Genomic DNA, 21,695 nt, shown 5'->3' on the forward strand with positions numbered 1-21,695 from the left:
CAGCAATCCCTCTACTGGGTATATACCCCCAAACTCAAAAACACTGGTACGTAAAAACACATGCAGCCCCATGTTCACTGCAGCATTGTTCACAGTGGCCAAGACATGGAAACAACCAAAAAGCCCTTCAATAGATGATTGGATAAAGAAGATGTGGTACATATTTACTATGGAATACTACTCAGCCATAAGAAATGATGACATCAGATCATTTACAACAACATGGATAGACCTTGATAACATTATACTGAGTGAAATAAGTAAATCAGAAAAAAACTAAGAACTGTATGATTCCATATATAGGTGGGACATAAAAATGAGACTCAGGGACATGGACAAGAGTGTAGTAGTTATGGGGGGGGGGGGGGTACAAAGAAAACCAGATAGAAGGTGACAGAAGATAATTTGACTTTGGGTGATGGGTATGCAACATAATCAAATGTCAAAATAACCTGGAGATGTTTTCTCTGAACTTATGTACCCTGATTGATCAATGTCACCCCATTAAAAATTAATAAAAAATTTAAAAGAAAAGAAAAAAAATAAAGTAACAAAATAAAAAGAAGTAATATAACATATGCATAGCACTTATGTACCAGGCATTATCAGGCTTATGTACATGTTAATTCATTTCATCTTCAAAACAACCAGTGAACAACCAATAGATAGGTATTGTTATTGTTTCCATTTAACAGGCAGGGAAACTAAGACACAAAAGAGTAAATGAGGCTGACCTGTGGGGGCACAGTGGATGAAGCATCAACCTGAAATGCTGAGGTCGCCAATCTGAAACCCAGGCTTGCCCGGTCAAGGCACATACGATACGCAATTATTACAAGCTGATGCTTCCTGTTCCTCCCCCCTCCTTTCTTCTCTCTCCTCTCTTTAAAATCAACAAATAAAAATCTTAAAAAAAAAAGAGTTGGTCAAGGCACATATGGGAATTGATGCTTCTTGCTCCTCCCCCCTTCTCTCTCTCTCTCTCTCTCCCCCTTCTCTATAATGAATAAAAATTTAAAAAAAAGAGTAAATGATTTCTCTAAAAACCACAACTAGTAAGTGAAAGAGTCACAACAAAAACTCAACAATGTGGCACTGTAATGCCCACTCTTAACTAGTACACAGTAGTGCCTCTCAGCATGTATGACAGAATGGGATAGATGGGATGGAAAGAGAAGGAAAGAGCCTATAGAAAAGAAACATCAAAACTTTCACAGAGGTTAAGATTAGAGAGTGTTTTCTCCTTGGTCTCTCAATTTTTCAAATTTTATACAAGCATGTATTACTTTGATAAACAAACAAAAAATCAATGAAAATTGTTTTTAATTGAAAAAAAGTAATATAATGTTTCAAAATACACATGAACTGACCAATAGATGAGAAAGTTCTAAGAACCATCTTTACTCAAGAAAATAAAAATAAACTATTTGAAAAAAGAGCGCAAGAGGACAGAAAGATGTGAGGAGCAAAGTATTACTGTATTCAGAAACTGAATAAGGTGGAGTCAGATGCAAAACTGAGATGAACTGATAAACGCAAAAACAAACTAAAGATGTCTGAAAAGAGGAGGTACAGTAATCTTCAATAATAACAAAGGAAGAAGAGCAGGCAATTGAAAAACGGGAAGTACCCTTTTCTGCAAAACATTGTATGGTAGCATTTGCGGGAGCATTAATACCACTGCCACACGAGTTTCTTTCCTTCTCTTAATTTTTAGGAAAATCCATTCCACAGCAAGCTTTTTCACAGTTGCTTTCTCAAATTACTGGGAAACAAAATCTAAACCCTACAGCTTCCTGCTACAATATGAGAAAGTTTGAGTACCTGCAAAGCCTTCCAAAGTGTAAAAGAGTCTTTAAACCTGAGTTAACAAACAGACAAGCTGTTCTAGTCATGTCCAAAATGATATAAAGAGGGTTAGTGGTAAAAACAACATGGCTTTAACATATACTATTTCATAATTGACCAAATCTAAATTTTCTGATTATACTGATTTACAATCATAATTACACTTTAACTGTTATTTCTCATTGCAAAAGTAATGTATGTTTACTCTAAAAAATTTGGCAAATATGGAAACAATCACCTACAACCCCAGTCCCAAAGTTAACCACTATTTACACCTTAGTATATATATCCCAAACTTTTTATAAATACATGATTTATTATTGTTACCTTTATACAACTATAAGTTGATATACAGTCTACTTTAGTCACTTTAATATTTCATGATACTTTCCCAGATCATTATTCTTTTAAAACATAATTTTTAATGACCATGATATGGATCTGTAACAGTTAAATTAACCAATCCCTTGATCAACTAAGATATTCTTAACATCCAAAAGCAGCATGAAGACAGACAGAAATACTAAGAATTCATTTCATTATTAATATAATTAGGTAGTATTATCACCTTTCAGATTGTATTTCTTTGAAAAGATAATTCAAAATCTTAAAGATGAATCAAAAATAAAAAACATACCAACTATACTATCAAAAAAAGCTCCACGCAGATGCCAATCATTCTTATCATTTAGGAAAGTAATCATGTGGGACAATAAAACATCATTGGCTTTCTGACGTCCAAAGAAGACACACAGCCGTGTTATTCCATTTTCCATTAAGGTTTGTTTCACGATATTTTCTGGGTCACTTAGCAAAGTGACAACCTTCTGCTGGACCATTTCATGCAAGGCTTGGAGCTCTAAAATAAAAAAAAAAAGTAAAAATAGGTTCAATTTTTTTCCATAAATATATACTCAGTCTTCCTTCTTATTCCTCAGAGAAATGGAATGATTACAGAGGCTACTATAGAAAGTCTATAATCACTAAGTTTTTCCATTATTCCAAGCTTAGTCTAAGCAGGTGTCCCCAAACTTCGGCCTGCGGGCCGCAATGCGGCCCCCTGAGGCCATTTATCCAGCCCCCACTGCACTTCTGGAAGGGGCACCTCTTTCATTGGTGGTCAGTGAGAGGACCACTGTATTTGGCAGCCCTCCAATGGTCTGAGGGACAGTGAACTGGCCCCCTGTGTAAAAAGTTTGGAGACCCCTGGAAAGGATAGATGGGAAGCTGAAGTATAAAACTGAAAGACATCCTAATAAGTTGATTTCACAAGCATGGTTATTACTATCTCACTAAGTAAATAGCTCTATTTATGAGGTTTAAGAAGAAAAGTGTGGGAAAGCACCGAGGGAGATCATACTGCTCCAATAAGATCAACTTAATCAAGAATTGAAAACACTAGACTGGTTCAGGATATAATCGAATGGTGCAGGGCAATACTTTTAGAAAGCATTTTTAAAGGCTGGATTATCATATTTCAGAAAGCCAGGAAATACACTGCAAGTCCTGTCAAGGCTTCTCATGATCTGGTCCCTGCCACCTTCCCTTCCCTGACTTTATCTATCTACCCTCCCCTTTTAACTTACTTAGTTACCTGCCTTTCCCTTTCTCAAATGTAAGCTCAAGAGCAGGGATCTTTTCTGTCTTATTCATCACTGTATCCCTAGTGCTTAGAGCAGGCACAGAATTGCCCGATGAAGCTATCTTTAACAATTATCTGTTGGCTAAATGAATGAGGGCAGAGGCCACTCCTGGTGCAGGCACCGTTAAGGGAAAAGAAAGTCTGATACACAAAATTACAACGTTCACATTAAGAAAAACTTTAACACCCCCAAAATCTTAACACCTAATTTCAATATCTAAAAAGATCCAAGTACATGATTATAGAAGGTTGAAACAGTATTATTTTCTAAGTAATACATGGAAAAAGTATTTCCTTTCTGATCTATCCTTCTGTAAGTTCAAAATTATTTCATTGTCTTCAACTCTAGATAATTATGCTGCCTAAAAGTGATCACATTTCAACACATAACAGAGTCATTGCGGCTATCCACAGCGTAAAAATCTGAAAACTCAACTTCTTTAGTTTTTGTCAACTAGAAACATCTTAGACCAGGCCTAAGCATATTATTCCACTTTCAATTCTCTAACTTAATAAATATTAACTACAAACCTGTTAAAAGTGGTATGGATATTAAGAAACTTAAGACAGGAACTCTGACCTCAAAGAATTCATCATCACCTTTGTCCTTTTACAGTAAAATGTGTAGGCTTTTATTAAAGTAAAATGTGTAGGCTTTTGTAAACCACAGATACTATGAAGAAAACACAAGTTTATGGTTGACGATACACAGAATATACTCACATAAGGAGAAAAGGTTTATATTCTTTAGCTATAATGTTTCCAATGATTTTTTTTCTTTTATCATAAGAATGATACAATTTAGTTAGCTTTACTGTTGACACAAATCAATTCGGGCTGAAAAACAACTGAGCTTGGAATCTGTGGCCACAAGCTGATCATTCTCTGGCTAGATAAGTGTTCAAGAGTAGAAGAATCAGAAACCAAGGACCCTTCCTATCTATACATCCAGTATTATTACATCTTACATGAAAAATAGAAATGATGATTTGTTCAGATTAACAATTCATTCTACGTAACAGGAAATCTGGAACAGAAAATCACACTACCTGTGTCATAGTTTCCATTGGGATGAGTAACTTCATCTATTTCTTCACTATTTGGATCATTTTCCATATTGAGATTTTTTAACTGTACTAATTCCAGGAATCTCAAAGCTGTTTCCGCCAGCAGAGCTATGTTTTCTATAAAAGGAAGAAAAATTTTAATTCTCTTCTTAAATATCTATAATGCTTACAGCTTTTCTTACCTCTTTATACATAAAAATAACTGTAAAACCAAGGAGGAAAAGCAGAACTTTTAAATTCAGCACTTAACCTAATGATACTATATTTTAGTAACTAATTTCATAATCTACAACTACCCCCAAACTACCAACTTTAATAATAAAACCTAAGTATCTTTTAAAAAGGCAAAAATAACCCAAATCTATTGAGAGGAAAAAAAAAAATCTCCTGAGTCTTACCCTTTAAGCAGTATCTTGATATTAGACTAATAAATATTCACATGAGAAAAAAACAATCATCAATCAAGCTGGGCTTTGGAATCGCACGTATCCTGGCTGGGCTCTCTACCCTGCAGACTAGCTGGCTGCTGAACCAGTCTGAACCCCAGTTTCTTCACACATAAATGAGTCACATCTACTGCGGAGAGCCATTACCAGACTGAACCAACCAATGCTGGATTGCTTTACAAGTGACACTTTGAAGAGCTTAAGGAACCAAACTTCAAAGAGCCATTACCAAACTGAACCAACCATTGTTGGGCTGCTTTACAGGTGATCCTCTGAAGTTCTTAAGGAACCCAAGAGTGAGACTGTTTGCAACACTTCCGCAAGTTGTATTTTGTCCTTTCTCCTTTCTGATAATCTCATGAAACTGATACTTCCACCACTGTGAAAGTGTCTAAGTTCTGCTGTCACATTTGCTATTAATTCTATCTACTCTATTACTTATACGTTCTTCTTCCTTCCATTTTTATCTATTCCTGTCTCTACCCCTTTCCCTCCTCCTTCTCTGCTTAGCCAAAGACTGCACTCCTTTCCTTCTTAGCAGTTAACAGCACTAATAATAAATTTTAACTACTTTATTTTATTGATTCTTTTTTTTTCTTTTCCAGGTGAGAGGAGGGAAGACAGAGAGGCAGACTAACACATGCACTCTGACTGGGATCCACCCAGGAACCCTGTCTGGCGCCGATGAGCTGACCATCTTGGGCCTCTGGTAACTGAGCTATTTTTAGTGCTTGATGTGGAGGCTCCATGGAGCCATCTCAGAACCAGTGAGCTCTAACCAATATAGCCATGGCTGCAGAGCTGAGGGGAGGGGAGGGGAGGGGAGGGGAGGGGAGGGGAGGGGAGGGAGGGAGGGAGGGAGGGAGGGAGGGAGGGAGGGAGGGAGGGAGGGAGGGAGGGAGGGAAGGAGGATGAGGGAGAAAGGGGAGAGAGTGGGAAGAAACAGATGGTCACCTCTCCTGTGTGCCCTGACCAGGAATCAAACCTTGGGACATCCACACACCAAGTTGATGCTCTACTACTGAGCCAACTGGCCAGGGCCCTTTTATTGATTCTAAGACTCACTTTTTCTTTACTTTTTCCATCTCCAAAATTGAGATACATCTCACAAAATCTGGGATTTTTCTGTCTACCAAAAGCAGTGACTCCTTCTACCTTTCCCCGTTTAAAATTGTTCTGAATAGAATATTTACCTCTAAGTAAGCAAGATATTAATACCTGCTCACCCTCATGATAGGAAAATTTTGGGCCATCCTCTGATAAGTCAAAATTCTAGATGAATAAACCCACTTTAATAAACATGTCTTTATTAAGAAAAGTCTCTTACTTTCTGAACCTCCAAAGTCTAAGTAGATCTATGCTTATTTTCCCGTTTAAGTCTGTAAACCACAATGTACTTGAAAGTTTAGAAAAGATATAAATCTGTACCAACTTCTCTGAGTTAAAATAAAATGTAAAAGAAATTTACAAATTGATTTTAAACTTTTACAATTACTGACATATGGTTTAATGAAAACTTAATCATACAAGTTCAAACACGCTTCTGGCTCTATTATAAAAGGCACCTTTATCATGCACAAAGAGACACTGTAAGGTCCCAGCACTGACCCTGGCTTATCATGGACTCTCATCTAAAGGCCCAGAAGACCAAAGAAAAGCAAGACTGTTTCAAAGTCAAAGTCTAAACCAGTAGCTCTGAGAAGTGGGTCATGTTCTTTAGATTCTCTCATTCCCAGTTTCCTTACTGGTAAAATGAAGGTAACATACCAATCACTGCTCAGGGTTCTTGCAAGGGTTAGTTGTGAAAGAAATATAGATCTTACAATCTTAAAATCTAGAATTTACTTTAGAATCTATGTATCTTTTGCAACTAACCCTTGCCAACAACCTTCAGCAATAGATGTCCTGATGTAGAGCGTTTTCCAGTAAAGAAGAACATTATTTTTATGCTATGACTATTAGTAACTAAACATCAGTATGTTCGTATGGCACCTACACATCAAAGCCTTACCTATTTAACATAATCAAGAACGAACTAAGATACCCTGGGCCAACAAGAAACTCTAAAGATACAGCTTGTTTTTAAAACCTAAAAATGTTTGTTTAATTTTATCTGGCTCAATTATTTATATTTACCAAGTAAATTGTAAATATGCTTTGTTACAAATAAACAACTCAGATCTATCATAGAGAAACCTTGGATTTTCTGAAGCTTACCTCTATACAGTTAAGGAAACCAGAAACTATACATAAGTAAATAGGCAGATGGATAAATATAAAAATACACACATAGAAAAAGAAACCCATCAACCTCCAAGGACCATTTTTCACATTTCATGAAAATACTGATAGGCAAATCTTAGAAGAAACTAAGCAAGTAGCTTACAAAAAAGTGACAATATCATCACCACACATTATATATAATACTTCAAAAAAGACTCCCTGAGTTCCATTAGATTAAATTTTAGAAATTATGGAATTATATAAATGTTTCAATGACATCTGCATGTAGAAATAAGCATTCAGAATTAATTTTGGGAGCTAAAAACATGAATCTGTATCACTTGATTTTATAACTGAGAATTACAAGTAGAACATGCAGGTGTGTTCCATGACACACTCAGCTCACACAGGGAAGCCACTCACCCTATGCACTGTAGTAAGTGAAAGGACATTAGAGTTCAGTAAGCTCATAGGCTAGGTTCTTTTAATCCCAAATTATCCGCAAAATAAATCTTTTTCAACAACAATAAAGTGTTATTTTGCCGGGTAATTTGCTGGGTAACAAATCGTTGAATATCTAAAAATTGACATTCAAACAAGCTTATACGTTCAAAGAAACTTTATAAAGGCCTAAAGACACTGACTCAGAAGCAAATACTTGTAAACATTAAATTAAATGTAATTCAAATTAAATGTAATACTCTCAGTGAAATTATAAGATTCTGTATTATAGACTTTTTACTCAATAATTCTAATCACTTTGAAAATGAGAGTACACACAATAGTTTAGTCCCAGGAACAAGATAACTATAATAAATATTACTCAAATGTACACAAATAGTTCTAGGACCCAAGTCCATTCTTGGAAGTCCCAAAGAAATCAGAGAAACAAGAGGTATTATAGTCACTACCTCCAAAAACATGAGTGACTCTTACATGGACAACGATTTCTTACCAGCATAGGCTAGTCTGACAATAGTAGCATCATCTTGGGCTAAGTGGGCTATGCCCGGCAGAATGTATTCTGGGTAGATATTGACATCATTGCGAGGAACCTCTTTGACAAGAGCTAGAACTTTGGTCAACGTCCTCAAGGCTTCAGCCCTCACTCTAGGAACAGAGTCATTGCTAAAATGCAACAGATATGGGGTAATACGGTCCAAAAGAATTTCTACACTTAAGCGGGGGGCCAAATGGAGAGTAAGTTCCAAAGCAGCCAGTTTGGAATCGCAGTATTTAAGGGTCTGTAGACAGGAGGTTATAACAGACACCAAGATAACCAGCCCGTTTTCCTTAGGCTCTCCTTCTGCTTTTTCTGGCAGCTCGTGTCCACAGAGATTGTGAATAATATTGCCCAAATCCTTCCGTATAACCAGAATACGCTCATCTGCAGAAAGAAATGTTTCCTTGGCAAACTGGGCCATGTAGGGCTGAAGGAAAGTATAAAATATCTCAGGAAAGGCATTGCCACGCTGCTGCTTTAAGTAATCTTCTGCCTCTAACCGTTTATCCGGCTCACGGTGAATCATCTGAGTTACCTATACCAAGGGAAGAAAAGGAGTAAACAATAGATTTGAGAACAGCAAATTAAAACAGAGGAAAGCTACAAGGGCATGATTTAAAGGATTTCCGAGGAAATTCTCACTCTTCTCAATCTTTATCATTCAAACTACTCTCACAACCTAACTCCTGAGTAATATGTGACTCTACTATTGTTCTAAAGAACAACAAGAAATTCCATACTAAAGTATTACGGGTGGCCCAGACAAATAAAGAAGAGGTGTACCCTGGTCAACATTCCCCATTAATTAAGAAAGAGGAGTACTAGCCTGCTGCCCACAACTCAAGGATTCTTAAACTTTTTGAGCAGGAGATGCCACTGAGAATCTGAAGAAAGCAATGAGATATTCTCCAGAGAAAAATGTATACGCACAATTTTTGCAAACAAAATTACACACAATTCTGAAAAGAATCACAGATCCCATGAAATCTTTTACATATCAGAGTTCTGAATCACAGACTTATTTTCACAAGCCCAAGTAAATGCATGGTTAAATGTATCTCTAGGAGCTGTTCAAAAAGAGAATTGTGGTTTAAACTTTGCAAGTAGAGTAAAAGAGATGTTAAATCCTGAAAACATTAGAAATGACATACCTAATTTAAATTTATCTTATGTTTTCTAGCATCATAAGGAAATAATTTTTTGCAATATACTGAGTATGGTTTAATCTTTCCTAGGTCCTCAGAGTATATATTATTTAAATATTCAATATATAATAAACATATCTAGTTATTTGAACTTTCTGTTTACATTCTAAGTAAGAGCCTCACATTGAACTTTGGGGAAATGTATTATAAATAAGGAAAAGTGACTTAACAGAATTACTTTTACATTTGGATTAAGCCTTAAAGATTAGTCAAATTCACTCCTTTCGCAGTTGAGAAAATGCAGCCCCAAACTCATGCCAACGTAACATGGTGAGTGCCATACCCAAAGACACAGCAGCCAAATATGCCAACGAATTCAGTGTACTGTTCATTGAAAATGAGCTCAATTGGCTTCCTCTGAAGCATATTTTTTAATATTTGCCATTTATAAGAGAAAGTATGTATTCCTCTACCTTATTGATATTTTAAATATATCAAATCTTTTCCATGACTCAGAGTCATCTTCATGATAAGCATCAGTTTCTATACTGACTAACTTTAAAAAGATGGCCCCTTGGCCCTGGCCGGTTGGCTCAGCAGTAGAGTGTCGACTCAGCATGTGGAAGTACCCGGTTTGATTCCTGGCCAGGGCACACAGGAGAAGTGCCCATCTGCTTCTCCGCCCTTCCCTCTCTCCTTCCTCTCTAACTCTCTCTTCCTCTCCTGCAGCCAAGGCTCCACTAGAGCAAAGTTGGCCCGGGCACTTAGGATGGCTCCATGGCCTCCAACTGAGGCACAGAATGGCTCTGGTCGCAATGGAGTAATGCCCCAGATGAGCAGAGTATCTCCTCCTGGTGGGCATGCCCGATGGATCCCAGTCGGGTGTATGCGGGAGTCTGTCTCTCTGCCTCCCTGCTCACTTCAGAAAAATACCAAAAAAAATAATGCCCCCTTGCTTGACCAGGCAGTGGAGCAGTGGATAAAGTGTTGGACTGAAATGCAGAGGGTTCAAAACCCCGAGGTCACTGGCTTGAGCATGGGATCATAGACATGACCCCATGGTCACTGGCTTGAGCAAGGGGTCACTTGCTCTGCTGTAGCCCCCTGGTCAAGGCACATATAAGAAAGCTGTCAATGAATAACTAAGGTGCCACAATGAAGAACTGATGCTTCTCATCTCTCTCCCTTCCTGTCTGTCTGTCCCTCTCTCTCTGCTCTCTCTCTCTCTCACCAAAAATAAATAAATAAATAAAACAACATCCCCTCACCCTGGCAGCACAAGCACAACTACCCCATACTCCTCATCTGGCACACTCCACTGCCCTGGAGCACCGAGGTTGCTGGTTCAAGTCTGGGGTTGCCAATTCAAGCCCAGGTCAGGGCTCAACCCTGAGAGCACAGGCTTGATCCTCAAGGTCAACAGTTCAAGCCCCAAGAAGAGCACATATGAGAAGACATCACTGGCACAACAGAAGTGGAACAATAAGTTGATGCTTCTCTCTCTCTCTCTCTCTCTTTCCCGTTCTCTCCCCCTCTAAAAAACTTAAAATAACAAAAACTAAGATCCTCATCAAATAGTAATGTGGATATATGGCTTACATGACTTTACACCAGCGGTTCTCAACCTGTGGGTCGCGACCCCAGCGGGGTCACCTAAAGCCATCGGAAAATACATAATGCATATCAGGTATTTACATTCCGAATCATAACTGTAGCAAAACTGCAGTTATGAAGTAGCCACCAAAATTATTTTTTTGGCAACACGAGGAACTGTATTGCGGGGTCACGGCATTAGAAAGGTTGAGAACCACTGCTTTACACAGAATTCCTCGTATCTGTTCTGCTATACTAATTAATAATTCTATAGCTCCCCTTCCAGAGCCGCCCTCTGGGTCAAGGGAGATATGCAAAGCTACTTACTTCCTGTGAAACGCCCTTACACTGCTGCATTATATTCAAGTTGTTTCCTGCCTTCTTCATTTTCAATGTCTTCTTCGTTTCTTACTATCAAACTGTCCTGGACAAATGCTTTAACCTCCTGGCATCTCCTTACCTCCCTGTAAATCTATCAAAGCAGAGCTAAAAATAATGAAAAGGGGTGTGTAGGGGTGTGTGTGTGTGTGTGTGTGTGTGTGTGTGTGTGAATATTAAGTCAAATGAGCTCTGTGTCTGGAAGGGGAGGGGCAGAATAGTACAATTCTCCCTAACAAAGTAAAAACAATAAGGTGTTTGTATCAGTCTCTGGAGCTTCATTGCTTTATTACAAATTAATAACATTCTATAGAGCAGACTAATACAAAAAGTAAGAACACAATCCTACTACATTCTTTATGGCAAATATTTATAGTAGTTACCAAATCTCTGATGCTGCGATCTTCAATTTTATTTAGCACTTGTTCAGGGAAAAATTGTCCATTTCTATAAGCCAAAAGTTGAGAAAGATCAAACAATGGTACACCTTCTGTAAAAAGCTCAGCTATCACGCAACCTGAAAAACAGCAGATATAATTCCATTAAAAATAAAATACAAGATATCATTAGTATAGATCAAGAATTCAGAGAAGTCATAAAACTCAAAATAAGAAACCAAGTTGCCTGACCAGGCGGTGGCACAATGGATAGAGCATTGGACTGGGATGCGGAAGACCCAGGTCCGAGACCCCGAGGTCACCAGCTTGAGCGCGGGCTCATCCGGTTTGAGCAAAGCTCACCAGCTTAAGCCCAAGGTCACTGGCTTGAGCAGGGGTTGCTCCAGGGGTCCCCAAACTATGGCCCGCGGGCCACATGCGGCCCCCTGAGGATATTTTTCTGGCCCCTGCCGCACTTCCGGAAGGGGCACCTCTTTCATTGGTGGTCAGTGAGAGGAGCATAGTTCCCATTGAAATACTGGTCAATTTGTTGATTTAAATTTACTTGTTCTTTATTTTAAATATTGTATTTGTTCCTGTTTGGGTTTTTTACTTTAAAGTAAGAATATGTGCAGTGTGCACAGGGATGTGTTCATAGTTTTTTTTTATAGTCCGGCCCTCTAACAGTCTCAGGAACAGTGTGAACTGGCCCCCTGTGTAAAAAGTTTGGGTACCCCTGGGTTACTCGGTCCGCTGAAGGCCCATGGTCATGGCACATATGAGAAAGCAATCAATGAACAACTAAGATTGGCAACAAAAAACTGATGATTGATGCTTCTCATCTCTCTCCATTCCTGTCTGTCTCTACCTATCCCTCTCTCTGTCTCTGTAAAAAAAAAAAAAAAAAAGAAACCAAGTAAACTGAATAAAAATTTTAATGCAATATATACTGTATTTCCCCATGTATAAGACACCTTTTTTCGAAAAATTTGGGGTCTAAAAACTGGGTGCATCTTATACTGTGGTTATAGTTTTTTTTACTTGCATTTCCCGCTTCTTCGCACTTGCTTTTTTTGTGCTCATTGTTGAAGACAGAGATTCATCATCAGACACAGATGAGGACAAACTAATGGATGGGAGTTTTGACGGTGAGGAAGAGTTGTATGAATTTTACGATGAATAAAAACTTTAGTTCAATAACTTTACGTAATACATTTTTTTTCAAATTTCGGGCCCCAAAATTAAGGTGTGTCTTATACATAAGAGTGTCTTATACATGGGGAAATGTGGTAACTACAATTAGTCAAGATAGGGAAAATGTTTACTGCCTAATCATCAGTTTCTCAGTGTAAAGTCAAAAAGGCCCATTCTATTTTCTGCCCCTTTAAAAAAAAAAAAACAACTTAAAATTACTTCTTAGTTCAGGCCCTGGCCGGTTGGCTCAGCAGTAGAGCACTGGCTTGCTGTGTGGATGTCCTGGATTCAATTCCCGGCCAGGGCACACAGGAGAAGCGCCCACCTGCTTATCCACTCTTCCCCCTCTGCTTTCTTTCTACCTCTCTCTTCCACTCCCACAGCAAGGCTCCATGGGAGCTAAGTTGGCCCAGGCACTGAGAATGGCTCATGGCCTCCACCTCAGGCGCTAGAATGGCTCTGGTTGCAACAGAGCAATGCCCCAGATGGGCAGAGCATTGCCCTCTGGTGGGCACACCGGGTGGATCCCGGTCAGGTGCAAGTGGGAGTCTGTCTGCCACCCCCTACTTCTCACTTTGAAAAAAAAATTACTTCTTAGTTCTATAATTTAAAAGAAATGTGTGCATACACCATATAAAATATACACACCATACATTTATAGATTAAAAGCCACAAGAAATACACTGTTTTTTAAAGAATGAATTTATAGAAATTAAGTTCATAAGGAATTACGAAGAAATTATAGCTGACAATTCATTTATTCATCATTAAACAAAAAATTATTAGGTGTTAACTATACATTAGGCTCTCATAGCGCATGAAACAGATAAAATCCCTGCCCTCATAAAGCTATCATTATAGGAAGACATAAAATAAACCAGAGCGCACGCACATTTATAAAATAAAAAGTGCTAAGAAGTGTGGCTATCTGATTAGAAAGGGGAAAGTGATAATCCAATCATTGCGCTTACATGATCTTCAGCAAGAATAAAAAAAGAACCTAGCTACATCATGGAAAGGACAGAGTAGTTTCTCACTGAATCATTATTTGACATGCATTTAACAATTCTTTTTTTTATTATTATTCATTTTTAGAGAGGAGAGAGAGACAGAGAGGGAGAGAGAGGAGAGAGAGACAGAGAGAGAGAAGGGGGGAGGAGCTGGAAGCATCAACTCCCATATGTGCCTTGACCAGGCAAGCCCAGGGTTTCGAACCGGCGACCTCAGCACTTCCAGGTCGACGCTTTATCCACTGCGCCACCACAGGTCAGGCCTGCATTTAACAATTCTTAAAGAGATCCTTAAATAGCTGTAGCTCACCCCTTTGCACTTGCTGGTCCTTCCGCCTCCAACGCTATTCCAAGTATCCTCACGCTTATACCTCCACCTTCTTCAGATCTTGACTCAAATGTCATTTAGCTGTCAGTCCTTTCTTGACTGCCCAGTTTACAACTGTAAGCTGCACAAGCACAACTACCCCATACTCCTCACCTGGCACATTCATTCCCTTTCCCCCTTCCTGCTGTTTTACCCCACAGCATCAACTGCCAAATTATGTATTTTATGCATTTATTCCTGCATTGTCTATATATCTATTAAAATGCAAATTCCATGAGGAAGAGATTTTTGTCTATTTTGTTCACTGAAAAATCTCTAGCAACTAAGACAATTCCTGCACATAATAAACACTCAATAAATTTATTCCATTAACTTGCACCTAAACAGTGTCAATAGAATAAAAGACTAAAAATAACTATTACAAACATCACAACCAGAAAAGACAGAGAATTGAACAACACTATGAACCAATTAAATCTAACAGTCATCAAAGGAACAAACAACACTATGAACCAATTAAATCTAACAGTCATCAAAGGTACACTCCACCCAACAACAGAACACAAAACTCTTCTCAAGTACCCATGGAACACTTCCCAGGTTAAACTGTGTGCGAGGCCATTAAACAAGCCTCCACAGGTTTAAAAGAACTGAAATCATACAAATTATGTTCTTCAAATCACAACAGAATGAAATATGAAATCAGCAACAGAAAAAAAATTTTTGAAAAATTCAAATATGTAGAAATTAATCATACTCTAAATAACCAGTGGATCAAAGAGAAATTATGAAATGTTTTGAGATGAATGAAAATGAAAACATAACATACAAAAAATTATGGGTTGTAACTAAGGCAGTGTTTAGAGAAAATGTGTAACTATAAACACCTCTATTTAAAATGAGGAACTCAAAACAATTACCTAACCTTCACTTTAAGAAAAAAAAATAAGCCCTGGCCGGTTGGCTCAGCGGTAGAGCGTCGGCCTGGCGTGCGGGGGACCCGGGTTCGATTCCCGGCCAGAGCACATAGGAGAAGCACCCATTTGTTTCTCCACCCCCACCCCCTCCTTCCTCTCTGTCTCTCTGTTCCCCTCCCGCAGCCAAGGCTCCATTGGAGCAAAGATGGCCCGGGCGCTGGGGATGGCTCCTTGGCCTCTGCCCCAGGCGCTAGAGTGGCTCTGGTCACGGCAGAACGACGCCCCAGAGGGGCAGAGCATCGCCCCCTGGTGGGCAGAGCGTCGCCCCTGGTGGACGTGCCGGGTGGACCCCGGTCAGGCGCATGCAGGAGTCTGTCTGACTGTCTCTCCCCGTTTCCAGCTTCAGAAAAATAAATAAATAAAAATAATAATAATAAAAAAAAAAAGAAACAAGAGTAAACTCAAACCAAAGTACAGAGGAGGAAAGGAACAACAAAGATTGAGGGGGAAAGGCACATTATTGCCAACCATATAAAAATGAAAAATATTATGAGGGTACTCTGAACAACTATATGCCAACAAATTAGATAATCTAAATGAAATGGACAGATTCCGCCTGACCAGGCAGTGGTGCCAGGCAGCGGTGCAGTGGATAGAGTGTCGGACTGGGATGCGGAGGACCCAGGTTCAAGACCCCGAGGTCACTTGAGCGCAGGCTCATCTGGTTTGAGCAAAGCTCACCAGCTTGGACCCAAGGACGCTGGCTCAAGCAAGGGGTTACTCGGTCTGCTGAAGGCCCGTGGTCAAGGCACATATGAGAAAGCAATCAATGAACAACTAAAGTGTCGGAACGAAAAACTGATAATTGATGCTTCTCATCCCTCTCTGTTCCTGTCTGTCTGTCCCTATCTATCCCTCTCTCTGACTGTCTCTGTAAAAAAAAAAAAAAAAAGAAAGAAAAAAGAAATGAACAGATTCCTAGAAATAGATTACCAAAGCTGCCTTAAAAAGCAATAGAAAATCTGAATGAGCATTATAAGAGATTGAATTAATTATGAAAAACTTCCCACAAAAAAAAAAAAGCCTAAACCAAGATAGCTTAACAGGTGAATTCCATCAAACGTTGAAGGACTTAACACTCACCCTTCACAAATTCTTCCAAAAAAACAGAAGAGGGAACATCTACCAAATCACTCTATGATGCCAATATTACCCCTGTACCAAACCAGATAAAGTGATCACAAGAAAACTACAGACCAATATTCCTGTTGAATATAGATGTTAAACCTTCTCCAAAAAAAGTATGAACAAACTAAGTGTAGAAGTCCATACCAATAATAAATGAGAAGAAAGAGAACATCTTACTATAATAGAATGCTGAGGGCCTACTGGGAAATGTGGAAAAAGTGCTGAACTGGAAAATCATCACTTCTAAACTATCATAGTTAAGACTGGAGTAAGCTAGAATCATCAGAAGGAAAATCAAGAAGGAAATTGTGAGCATTGGCAGGATATTTGCATGGTCTTAAAAGTTTCTTCCCACAGATTGCTTATCAGTTGCAAGGGGTTAAAAAAAATTAACTGTAAAGGCAAGACCTTGACCATCAGACACCATTTGCCTGCAGAGGTGATACTGTAAAAATACCATCAGCTATGCACTATCCTACTGAGAATAAATAACCTGCATCTAATCTCAAGGAAACCGCGGACTAACCCAAAATGGAAAACAAAGGGGCGGGGCGGCACGTACAGAGTACATGTGAAAGCTGGTGAAAACTGCAGACGGTTTATAGTCTAGTTAACAGTAATGCACCAGTGTCGAGTCCTGATTTCGACACTACACCGGCCATATAAGATGTCACCACTGGAGGAAACTGGGGAAAGGTTTCTTCACAATTTTTGCAACTTTCTTCAGGTCTACCATTTAAAAAATAAAAAGTATAAAAATAATTTCTTAAAATTTAAGGGGAGAAGTATTCTTCACAACTGTCAATGTTATAATGACAAAGGCTGTGGAAATGTTACAGATTAAAGGAGGCTAAAGAGACACGACAACTAAATGCAATATCTGACCCTAGACTATAGGTTCTGTCCTGGAGCAGGAAAAATGCTATAAGGGACATTACTGGGTCAAATACAAAATTATAATAAAAAGTGTAAATTAGGCCCTGGCCGGTTGGCTCAGTGGTAGAGCATCGGCCTGGCGTGCAGAAGTCCCGGGTTTGATTCCCGGCCAGGGCACACAGGAGAAGCACCCATTTGCTTCTCCACCCCTCCCCTTCTCCTTCCTCTCTGTCTCTCTCTTCCCCTCCCACAACGGAGGCTCCATTGGAGCAAAGATGGCCCGGGCGCTGGGGATGGCTCCTTGGCCTCTGCCCCAGGCGGCAGAGCGACGCCCCAGAGGGGCAGAGCCTTGCCCCCTGGTGGGCGTGCCGGGTGGATCCCGGTCGGGCGCATGCAGGAGTCTGTCTGACTGTCTCTCCCCGTTTCTAGCTTCAGAAAAATACAAAAAAAAAAAAAAAAAAGAAAAAGAAAAGTGTAAATTAAAAATATCATATTAGCCTGACCTGTGGTGGCGCAGTGGATAAAGCATTGACCTGGAACACTGAGGTCACCAGTTCAAAACCCTGTGGTTGCCTGGTCAAGAAGGCACATATGGGAGTTGATGCTTCCTGCTCCTCCCCCCTTTCTCTCTCTCTCTCTCTCTCTTTCTCTCTCATTCTCTCTCTCCTCTCTAAAATGAAAAATAAGTAATTTTTTAAAAAGTATCATATCAATGTTAAATTTGCTGCAGCTGATCACTGTAACACACAATTACATAAAAAATAATATGTAAAAGCCTATCCCTCTTAGAAAATATATATTGCCCTGGCCGGTTGGCTCAACGGTAGAGCGTCGGCCTGGCGTGCGGAGGACCCGGGTTCGATTCCCAGCCAGGGCACACAGGAGAAGCGCCCATTTGCTTCTCCACCCCTCCGCCGCGCTTTCCTCTCTGTCTCTCTCTTCCCCTCCCGCAGCCAAGGCTCCATTGGAGCAAAGATGGCCCGGGCGCTGGGGATGGCTCTGTGGCCTCTGCCTCAGGCGCTAGAGTGGCTCTGGTCGCAACATGGCAACGCCCAGGATGGGCAGAGCATCACCCCCTGGTGGGCAGAGCGTCGCCCCTGGTGGGCGTGCCGGGTGGATCCCGGTCGGGCGCATGCGGGAGTCTGTCAGACTGTCTCTCCCTGTTTCCAGCTTCAGAAAAATGAAAAAAAAAAGAAAAAAAAGAAAAAGAAAATATATACTTAAGTATTTAGAAGTAAAGGACCATGATGTATGTAGCTTATTAAGGAAAAAAACCATGAATGGGAGAGTGAGGGGAGGAGGGGAGAGTCAGGGGGAGTGGGAGCAGAGTGGGGCAGGAGTGCAGAGAAAAGGTACAAGTCAAAAGCAATCAGAGCAAAATATTAACAGGTGAATCGGTTACCAGAACATGCTGGGGTTCAAGCTGCCCGTCACCCCAGAGCCAATACAGAGTGACGAGGACCAAGTGGAATATGAGTGCATTTAATCAAATTGCCAGCAACCTGCGAAGGCAGCAGACTTTGGGTTCAAAGAACCGCCTTAATATCCTCAGTTTGCAGCCTCTTCTCTAGTGTGATCAGGCTAGTTAGGGATGGGAAAGGAATGTGGGTGAGTGTCCTTTCTCAGGTCTGGATCCTATTCTTTATTAGGCCATGGCATGTCCCCCTTCCTTGGAGATAGGTTTCTGGCCTTGTTACTTTCCTCAAGGACTTGGGTCAGGTCCAAGCACTTGCCGCAAAGGCTGTGAACTCCTGTATTTTATCTGGTTTTCAAGGCCTGCTAGTCAGCCTAGGGAAGCAATTTAACTAGCATCCCTATGCCTGAAATAAACAAGTCAGACAAATCTACAATATAGCGTGTAAGGTTAATATACTGGAAATATGTCTACTGTCTGTCCCCTTTCTTAATCTCTGGGTTCGTCCCGGATGCTTCCCAGCAGCTGCATGAAAGATATGCTTCTCACCACATTTCAAAGAGAATGGCTATAGAGAAATCAAGAGAGAATAAAAAGCAAATGTACTAATTAACGAACTCCTAACCCTTACATAATTTCCTATTGATTACAACTAAAAGCTACCCTTACTGAAGCCAAATTTCTAACTCTTGGGTTCCTTTGTCAAATCTGGGTAAAAAACTATATGGGTGTTCTATATACTATTTTTCTTTTGCAAGTTTGCAAATATTTTAAGTTCACAAATTTGAAATTATTTCCAAATAAAAATCCAGAAAGAAACATATCTACATACGACTATTTACAACTAAACAGAAGTTGTTATGAACTAAATTGTGGTATCATTCCCCCTCTTCCACATTCACATGTTGAAACCAGTAGCTTAGAATGTGACTTCATTAGAAGATAGAACTTTAAAGAGGTAACTAAGGTTAAATAAGGTTATAAGCCCTAATGGCCTTATCCATTCATGGCCCTAATCCATTAAGACTGGTGTCCTTGTAAGAAGGAACACCTGGGAAAAAGGCCATGTGAGAACAGAGAGAAGGTGGCCATCTACAACCAAGAAGAGTAGCCTCAGGAGAAAGCAACACTGTTGATTCCTTGATCTTCAATTTTCAGCCTCCAGAAATGGGGGAAATAAATTTTTTAGACTATCCAGTCTGGGGTATTTTGTTGTGGCAGCCACAGACAGCTCATACACAGGTGAAATACAGGATGTTTTTTCCTTTGCAACCTTATAATGTTATTCTGGAAGAGGTGTTATTGAGTGGTATTTCCCTACGGAACAACTTGTTCAAGTTGTCTCCATCATCACAGTCCTTCTTATTCAGATGTCCACCCATATGTTAATTTCTCAGAGAGGCCTTATCTGACCATTTTATCTTATCTAAAGTAATTCCTATCAGCCTTTATTACAGCACTTACAAGTCACAGCACTTTGTCACCGCACTTATCACTAGCCAAAATGAACTTGCTTACTTTTTTACTTGTTTATTCTATCTCTTCTCCACTAAAAATGCAAGCTCCATGACAGCAAAAACCTTGTCTGGCTTATATTCACAGCTGTGTTCACAACATCTACACAACACAGTGTCTTACACATAAAAGACACTCAAATGTTTATCAAGCAAATTCATGGAAGATCTCCAGCAAAATAAGTGCTGCCCATACAGATGGCCAGACACAGAGAATGTATATACTTCTCCCAAAAAACCAGAACCGTGGCTATGCATCAGGATGGGGAAATATAACATTCAAAACCCAAAGAGCCTAAATAAAAAAACTTGGGAGCCTTGGGAGTTGGACACATCCCACCCACTTCTTTCAAAGGAATGAAAGGGCCTATCTGCAGCCAAAACAATGTAGGGCTCTTTAGTCTGAAAAAACAAATGCTGAGTAAGAATTTTCTTAGGCCTGACCAGGCGGTGGCGCAGTGGATACAGCATCAGACTGGAACACAAAGGACCCAGGTTCGAAACCCTGAGGTCGCTGGCTTGAGCCTGGGCTCATCTGATTAGACCAACGCTCACCAGCTTGAGCCCAAGGTCACTGGCTTGAGCAAGGGGTCACTTGCTCTGCTACAGTCCCCTGGTCAAGGCACATATGAGAAAGCAATCAATGAACAACTAAGGTGCCACAATGAAGAATTGATGCTTCTCATCTCTCTCCCTTCCTGTCTGTCTGTCCCTCTATGTCTCTCTGTCACAAAAAAAAAAAAAAATTTCTTGAAATTTACAAAACTACAATGTGCACAAAAAAGATAAATATAATCTTTCATCAACCCATGAAATTCTAAAACTATAACAAACTTCCAGTTACAACTAAGCCGTGGGATATAATACACAGCATGGTGACCATAGTTAATAATACTGTATTGCATAATTGAAAGTTGCTAAGAGAGTAGATTTTTAAAGTTCTCATAATAAGGAAAAATAATTTTATAACTACATATGGTGACAGATGTTAACTATACTAACATGGACATCATTTCCCAGTATCCACAAATCATTATGTTGTACAACTGAAACTAATTCAACACCAACAAAAACCTATAAATGACTCCCTAAAGCTAAAGTGACTCCATTTCTTTTTTTTTTTTTTTTTTTTTTTTTTTTTTTTTTTTTTTTTATATTTTTCTGAAGCTGGAAATGCGGAGAGACAGTCAGACAGACTCCCGCATGCGCCCGACCGGGATCCACCCGGCACGCCCACCAGGGGCGACGCTCTGCCCACCAGGGGGCAATGCTCTGCCCCCTCCGGGGGCGTCGCTCTGCCACGACCAGAGCCACTCTAGCGCCTGGGGCAGAGGCCAAGGAGCCATCCCCAGCGCCCGGGCCATCCTTGCTCCAATGGAGCCTTGGCTGCGGGAGGGGAAGAGAGAGACAGAGAGGAAGGAGGGGGTGGAGGTGGAGAAGCAAATGGGCGCTTCTCCTATGTGCCCTGGCCGGGAATCGAACCCGGGTCCCCCGCACGCCAGGCCGACACTCTACCGCTGAGCCAACCGGCC

General features: G+C 40.1%; 1 protein-coding gene across 2 annotated transcripts in view; it reads right to left on the bottom strand.

The window, feature by feature from the left end:
* The window catches only part of PIK3R4 (phosphoinositide-3-kinase regulatory subunit 4), a 75,591-nt gene that overhangs the window by 49,150 nt on the left and 4,746 nt on the right, over positions 1-21,695 (bottom strand). For both annotated transcript variants that reach the window (XM_066351826.1, XM_066351825.1), the window contains exons 3-6: positions 11,729-11,862; positions 8,182-8,764; positions 4,540-4,674; positions 2,486-2,707 (exon numbers count right to left, since the gene is read on the bottom strand). In XM_066351826.1, the coding sequence (XP_066207923.1) occupies positions 2,486-2,707; positions 4,540-4,674; positions 8,182-8,764; positions 11,729-11,862 (1,074 nt within the window). The remainder of the gene's footprint in view (positions 1-2,485; positions 2,708-4,539; positions 4,675-8,181; positions 8,765-11,728; positions 11,863-21,695) is intronic.

This window comes from Saccopteryx leptura, chromosome 10 (genome assembly GCF_036850995.1).
Source record: "Saccopteryx leptura isolate mSacLep1 chromosome 10, mSacLep1_pri_phased_curated, whole genome shotgun sequence".
In the NCBI taxonomy this organism is placed as follows: domain Eukaryota; kingdom Metazoa; phylum Chordata; class Mammalia; order Chiroptera; family Emballonuridae; genus Saccopteryx; species Saccopteryx leptura.